Source organism: Nicotiana attenuata, unplaced genomic scaffold (genome assembly GCF_001879085.1).
Source record: "Nicotiana attenuata strain UT unplaced genomic scaffold, NIATTr2, whole genome shotgun sequence".
Taxonomy (NCBI): Eukaryota; Viridiplantae; Streptophyta; class Magnoliopsida; order Solanales; family Solanaceae; genus Nicotiana; species Nicotiana attenuata.
Window position 1 is genome coordinate 193,452 of NW_017672146.1, and position 7,807 is coordinate 201,258.

General features: G+C 35.3%; 1 protein-coding gene across 1 annotated transcript in view; it reads left to right on the forward strand.

Annotated features, from left to right (window-relative positions):
- Positions 1–4,097, forward strand: part of LOC109212048 (ATPase family AAA domain-containing protein 3C-like) — a 6,870-nt gene extending 2,773 nt beyond the window's left edge. Inside the window, exons 5-8 of the mRNA XM_019375664.1 lie at positions 346–436; positions 2,157–2,499; positions 2,820–2,968; positions 3,124–4,097. Of these exons, the coding sequence (XP_019231209.1) occupies positions 346–436; positions 2,157–2,499; positions 2,820–2,968; positions 3,124–3,655 (1,115 nt within the window). The 3' untranslated portion in view covers positions 3,656–4,097. The remainder of the gene's footprint in view (positions 1–345; positions 437–2,156; positions 2,500–2,819; positions 2,969–3,123) is intronic.
- The last annotated feature ends 3,710 nt before the right edge of the window (positions 4,098–7,807 follow it).

The following is a 7,807-nucleotide window of genomic DNA, read 5'->3' on the forward strand; positions in this document are numbered from 1 at the left end:
GAAAAGAAAGAAGGGGCAGAAAACTGTTATTAGTTCTCCAGTACTTGCTTTCTCAGGGATCTTATTTCTTCTCTCTTGATTTTTGTAGTTGTATCATCATATTAGCAATGTTGTTCCTTCTGCTAGACCAGGAAAAGAGTACGTAAAAAGAAAAAAAAGCGTGATGCTTTTCAGAAAGGCAGTGGATGATGAACCACATAGAATGGTCTATTAAAAATATACTGCTATTTTGAGAAAGGGAAAAAAATATTCATCTATTTCTACAGTATTAATGCATCTTTTTAATAGTACTCTCTACATATTAGAGCAAGAGTTGATCGAACTGTTTCTAAATGCAATTTGCAGAGGGTTTCCGGATTCTATTGACTGATAGGAGTAAATTGGTAATGACTGTTGGCGGAGTCACTGCATTGGCTGCTGGAGTTTATACCACCAGGTTCTTTGTTCTACTCCTTAATTGCCTTAGCCCTTCATGAAAGTCAAACTTATGGCAGTGATTGGGATACACAAAGTGTGCCGTTATTTCATTCTTAGATCCAAGATCTATACTTGTCATTTGGTAACAAATGATGTTTGACAGCCGCAAGTTCTATAATAGCTGTAGTACCATGATGCAAAATTGTGATGGAATGATGCGATATGTGACTATTTAAATTATGCTTGTCTTTGTCTCTTGATATATATTTTCCTTGGGCAGCTTTGACCATATTTCTTGAAGATGTTTGGTAGTGGGAAGGGTTACTGTAAGCTTTAAACAAGTGAAGCTTGTCCGCACTAGATTATTTTTGATAAATATGTCCATGCTACGATAAAAAACAAACTATGCCTCAATCCTAAGCTAGTTTAGGTTGGCTATATGAATCTTCACTATCCGTGCTGCTCTTTTGAACCTCTATAAAAAAAGACCGAAAGTTCTTGGCAGGACACTTTTTTTTAATTGATCATTCATGCTGTTTGTATTTTCTTTTTGTCTTTGTTTTTTTAGAAGAAGGATACTGGTGGATAAAAAGACCTTATATGTGGGATTGCTAAAATGAAATAAATTTCTAGGTCTTTTCTACTCAAGTGATGGATTTAGAGAATCAGACGTTTAACTTACATGTGTCCAAGCCTAGGTGATTTCTTCCTATCTGTCCAAGCCTTGGCGGATAGAGTTACCGGTGGGAGGTGGCATGATTCCCCTGGAATTAGTTGAGGTGCGCCCAAGCTGGTCCGGACACCACGGTTATAAAAAAAAAAGACATTAACTTACATGTGTTTGAACTCATTCAATTGAGTGTGAAGAAAAAGTTTCATGTATTGAAATTAATTAGAGAAAGCAAGAAACAAATGGAAAGCTTTGTTCTCTATAAAAAGAGGAAGAAGGCATCATTCATTATTGGCCGTGTGATCATCTTAGCTGGAGTTTGTTAATAATTATATATAGCTAGTTAATTAACTACGTTACATTTACATATTTCCCTTATTTTATCACCTTAGTTTGTTACTATAATTCCTGGAACATTTAGCTGTTCAACATGTCAATTTATATCCCACTTGATAAACAGTTTCAACATTTTTTACCCATTGGCAAGAGGGAAAAGGCTTGTTTTCACATTGATCACTAATCTTGGCGTCATTCTGCCCTGGAATTCTGGTTATTTTCTTGTTCGCTTCTGTTTACTCAATCTTATAAGCAAATAAATGAAATTTAACTCGAGAACATTATATTAATGTAGCACTGTTCTCTTTTAGGGGTTCATAGGAGGAAGTTTAAACTGTTGAGATCTGGTTGTTGCTTTGAATTGGTATTTATGTGAGAATTTTGTAGACAAGCTACATTTTTTCTAACTTTAGCAAGTCTTTGTTTCTTGATTATTTGAAATATGGTCATTATTTAAACATTGAAAGCACCTTACGACACAGTCAGTCTTGCTTATGCATAAAAAATTATAAGTTAGGAAATATTTGCACAGGTAATCGCTGTTGGAATGACAATGTTGCCAACAATCACATAATCATCATTTTGCTAGTCTTGAGAGGTTTTGCTGTGGGTCTTCTCTGATGATCAATTCGTGTTTTGTGTCCTATTTTAATTATATCTCCTTGGAACATTGGTATTTTGTATTTCGAATAGTAATTTTAGGCATTTGTTCTTATCTTTTCTATTCATACAGGGAAGGTGCCAGAGTTACCTGGGGATATATTAACAGAATTCTTGGACAACCATCATTAATTCGGGAATCATCTATGTCAAGATTTCCTTGGTCAGGGATGATTTCTCGAGTAGCTGACAAAGGATTCAAGTTTGGTACAGCTGCTGGATTGGCAGCACCTGGACAAAATAAATCTGCTTTTGGAAACATTGTGTTGCATCCTTCTCTTCAGAGGAGAATAGAACACCTAGCTAGGGCCACAGCAAACACCAAGTCTCACCAGGCACCATTTCGCAATATGCTCTTTTATGGTCCTCCTGGCACTGGGAAAACAATGGTTGCTAGGGAGATCGCAAGAAAATCGGTACACTTCTCTCGTATTTTTTCTTATAATAATAATAATAGGAATGCTGTTTTCCTCGTGCTGTTAATACTGAATTCCTGGGCAACCATCATTAATTGCTCCCTCCTTATATTTCCGAACCTAAATACGCTTTCATCAATTGAGCAGTATAAATAACTGATAATGGCAATAAATGGACTAACGCCCACTTCTCTGAGCTATAGCCAGAAATTGAATGCTTTCCCCTCTCACCACAAAATTTTAAGAGGAGTTAGAAAAGTCCAGCTCCTGCTGCTTGCATTTCTGAAGGGATAACTGAAAATTTTGTGTGAATTTTACAGGGTTTGGACTATGCCATGATGACTGGAGGAGATGTTGCACCCCTGGGTGCACAGGCTGTCACCAAAATTCACGAGATATTTGATTGGGCTAAAAAATCAAATAAAGGCCTACTGCTTTTCATTGATGAGGCTGATGCATTTTTGTGCGAGTAAGTTAAATTTACGTTCAGCTGCTTCCTATTAGAATGCTACTTATTAACTGGTTAATGAAATGATATGTTGCAGTTTTTGAGTTATTTTTCTAGATGTAGCACCAACTACAAGAAATACAATATTAAAGGACTGTGCACTTCTTTGATTGCAGGCGGAATAGTACATATATGAGTGAAGCTCAGCGAAGTGCTTTAAATGCCTTACTCTTTCGAACAGGGGACCAGTCCCGAGATGTAGTTCTTGTCCTTGCTACCAACAGGCCAGGAGATCTAGATAGTGCTGTCACTGACCGTATAGACGAAGTTATCGAATTCCCTCTCCCTCAAGAAGAAGAGCGTTTCAAATTGCTGAAGCTCTATTTGAACAAGTACCTTGCTGGTGAAGGAGACAGTGACAGCAATTCTAAGTGGGGACACCTCTTCAAGAAGAACCAACAAAAGAGGATAACTATACAAGATTTGTCTGATGATGTGATTAGAGAGGCTGCTAAGAAGATAGAAGGATTCTCTGGCCGTGAGATTGCAAAACTTATGGCAAGTGTTCAAGCAACTGTATATGGGAGCCCAGATTGTGTTCTTGATTCGCAATTGTTCAAGGAAATTGTAGATTACAAGGTTGCCGAGCATCACCAACGAATAAAACTAGCTGCTGAAGGTATGGAGCCAACTTACCAGGGGAATTAACTGACACCACAAAGATACAAGTGTCTTTCACTGATACGAATTGTTGAAATTTTGTTTATCATCTCTTTGGTAGTAATGCATGCAAAATTCATTTTTTTCCAAACTTAAGATATTTGTAGTTTAGGTGTACTATTCCTGCTTGGGGAATGAGCGCTGGATGGTGGACGTGTTTCAGGGTTCAATGGGACGTTACACAATTTGATGGGGTACATAGCTCAATTGGGCTGTAATTGTATTGATTCTCTGGATCGCAGGAAAATAAATCCATTGAATAGATAAATTACAAGTAGTAGGCAAAACATGAAGTAGAGCCTCTTTGAAATAGGTCTTTGTTATCAAATATCAACTAACCTGTCTTTTGATTACATACTAAGAAACTAGTGAAACCATAAATGTGGTTTTATTTTGTTTTATAAATTGGATGAGGGGATGATTGATCTTATTATCTATTACACATGATCTTTTATTAAGAAAGCCAACATATAGACTGTTGGACTAATATTTGTTAGGATGCAAGCTCTGGATATTTCTATGCAAGCAAGACAAATTCTTTATGGAGATAGGGTGGAAGTCCCATGTGGTAGAATTCAAGAATATTAGAGCTGTATTTTAGTTTAACTACTTGGAACAGCTGGTCTCATTGTAACACCAACTTAGTTGCTGTATATTTCTAGTAGAGGAGCTTGTTCCTTCTATCGTATTTGTGGCAAGGTAAGATATTAGGCATAATGGTAATGCCCTTTCGTGCTCTAAGGGGTCGTTTGGTTGGAAAGATGTTATCTCGGAATTAGTTATTCCACCTTTTCATGGGAATAAAAAAGCACTACAAACGCGGGATAATTAATCCAGCGATTAATTATACCGCAATTTTCTTTCAACCAAACATGGGATATTTTTCTTAAATTTAGTCCCAAAATTAATTATTCCTTGTCCCTCGTATCAAACTAGCCTTTGTGTTTCGGGTTACCAATTACTAGTAATAAAAAGGAACATTCTCAGTAGTCCAACACAATCTCCACAACTCTCAATAGGATTTGCCTGTCCTCCAAAGCTTTACACTTTTAAGTTGAAATCAGGACAAAATGGACCCTCACTCGCTTGCTCTCCGGTACCTACTCTGTTGCCGATTAATTTGGAAACACCCTTATCAAAGACGAAAAGCGCAAAAAAATTCTAAGATCTGTTGGAGCTTTAAGCACAAAGTGCAAATAAAGCGTGAGTTTTAAGGAAGAAAGGCGCAAATAGAGTAAAATTACAAATATGTATGTGTAGTCCAAGACTAATATCTATAAGCATGAATACCAAATATATGGACAAAAAAATTGAAGAAATTTACGATAAAGCAAATATCAGTTGTTTAGTGTCGCCTCTTAAGGATTACGATGATTGGCAAAGAAAAACATGTCTTAGCGCTTTGATGACAACACTGAAGCGCCCGTTAAGCGAGGCGAAGCGCTCCACGTGTTTTGAGCCTCGCTTTAGGGCTTAAGTGCGCTTTAAGCGCGCCCTTTTATAACACTGTTTGCAAGACATGCTGGAAAATTTCATTTAGAGGATAAAAAGCTCCTTATAAAAAGAGAATTGATACCGAAGATTTGATCTGAAACTTCCGATTAAGTATAAAAAAGCACTTGACACTTCACTATAACCTTTGATGTGTTAGGACCGTAATAATCAGGTGTTATGCGGAAAGCTAGTAAAGCCAACTTTCAACGACGATAAATCAAACAACAAAAGAGAAATATACCAAAAGAGACACAAACATTTAACGTGGTTCGGTCAACTGACCTACGTCCACAGCGGAGATGAGTAATCCACTATATAAAAAAGAAAGTGCAAAATATCGAGAGAACAACCTCACGAAGAGGCAAACACAAGTGACACACTAAGCTTGTCCCGTAAAGTTCTCCCCCTAAACAAGACTCTCAAGCCCCCTATGGCTATATTGTGGATGCTGCTGAATGAGAAGGACGAATCTTCAATTTATAGAATTCCAAACCTTTTCCTACAAGAAAAAGGATTAGCCAAATATGGAAGAATTATATTTTTCTTCTAGGAAAAGAAAAACCCAATTATAATAAATCTGTTGTTCTTTCCTTCATGAAATAGAAAAACCAATTATAATAAGAAAATCTAGACAAACACATAATATGATGTTTTTTTTTAGATTAGATTTAGTATATACAACACTTTGTAATCCTAAGTTTTTCGGATTTACCCAAAAAAAGAAGACAAAAAGAGAGAAGTTCCTGGTTTGTTTTGAAAAGTTTGTACATGTTGCACGAGAAATTTTACCTTGGGTCTCACGCAACAACCAATAGTTGTGTGAGGGTCCTCTCAAATTGTGACAAATGGAAAAAATGGGTCCCACGAGATTAGTGTATTGTATTATCAATCAAATACCTTCTTTTTTCCATGCAGTTCAAACTAACACACATTCCACTAAAATCTCGGTATTCCGGCAAAGTTGCCGGCAGAGCCTCAATTTTTTCTTTTTTCTTTTTTCTTTTACTCTTTTAGGCTCTCGCTATCTCTCTCACACACAATCATACAATCACATAATTACTATTTTTCACAATACAACAGGCACTTGTGTTCCTTCAGCTTTTTCCTCTTCCTCTGGACAAAAGTTTCTCCTTCACTATATCTAATATTACGCAGATTTATAAAATTAAAAAATTGGGAGTTTAAAAAAATTACTAATTTGAAATCAATTCAATTATTTCAAAAAGAGAAACTCTGAATTTTTCACTAACTATACATACATTAATTCTATAATTTCTATGTTATTAAAACTATATACACAATATAGGAGTATAATGTTACCAAAGGAAAAATCTAAAAAAGAAAATAAATAATTTAGTTTTTTGGTTGTGATTCTGTAAATTTGGCTATATACACAATATTTAGATAAGTGTTCTCTGCTCCAAAAACTTTGAGAAAAATGTTCCACAGTTTTCCAAGCAAATGCCTCCAATAGTATTATATTCAGGAAAAGTTCTTTGAACAAGTTTTTGGTGAAGTCTTTTGAAGAAGGTCGTAACTCGTAAGTTAATTACTTTCACTCTTTTCTTTTCTTCTCTTTTTTTTCCCCCTCAAAATCATTTTGCTCCTAAAAGCAAAATTTCTCTCCTTGACTTATTCTTTTTCAAGATAAAAACTAGTAACTTTTTTTAATAGCTCTAGTCTAATGGATATACCAAATTATAGAAATGGTTGTGACTTGTGAGTAATCAATAGTGTTAAGAACTGCATATCATGAATTATTTGCGGATACAACAACTAACCATTACATTTTAGTACACAAAGATTGAGATTGCCATAGTAAACAATCTCAATAAAGATATTCTTCGTGTCGAAATTAATTGAATCCGACACTAGTATATATACTACAACAAAAAAGGCTTTTAGTGGCAATATAAATGCTCTTTAGAGGCAATAGAAATGGCCACTAAAATACTTACCGGCCATTAAGTATTGGGATTTTTTCGATCCTATACATTACTTGAAACCTTATTACGATATTAGCCATTGTATCTGGCGGCGGCAAAGGCTTTAGCGGCCATTAGAGGGACTGCTGGTAAAAATCACTATTATGGCCGGTAAAAATCCTTCAGATATAACGGCAATTTTTTACTGGCTATTACAATGGCCACTGTATCTCCCCAAAAATTCCATAGGTTATAACATTTTGCAACTTTTATTATTGCCGCAAAAAACTAATCTAATTGCTGGTAGAAGGAACCCCTTTTGGCAACAAATATAATGGCCACTAAAACTATCATTGATTTCACTTTTACTCCTCTATTTGCCAGCTTTTGTTACGGACAATAAGCATTTATCTAATGGACATAAAAAGAGTACCTATTAACGTCTATTTTTATTGTGCTAAAAATTAATAAAGGATTTACCAGTATTTACTAATGCAAATTATGCCTATTTACACTCAAAACTTTTATATAATATTTCGCTTGAAAAAGCATAATGCACTTCATTAAATCCGCAACAAACAAAAACTTCTAATTATAATTTGAAGCCGTGAACAATTTTATAAAAAAGCTAAACTATTTGAATCTAATAATTACTGTCTCTTTGCGTTTGACAAATTATTGTATCAAGTAGTTACATATTAGACAACATATGACATAAGAA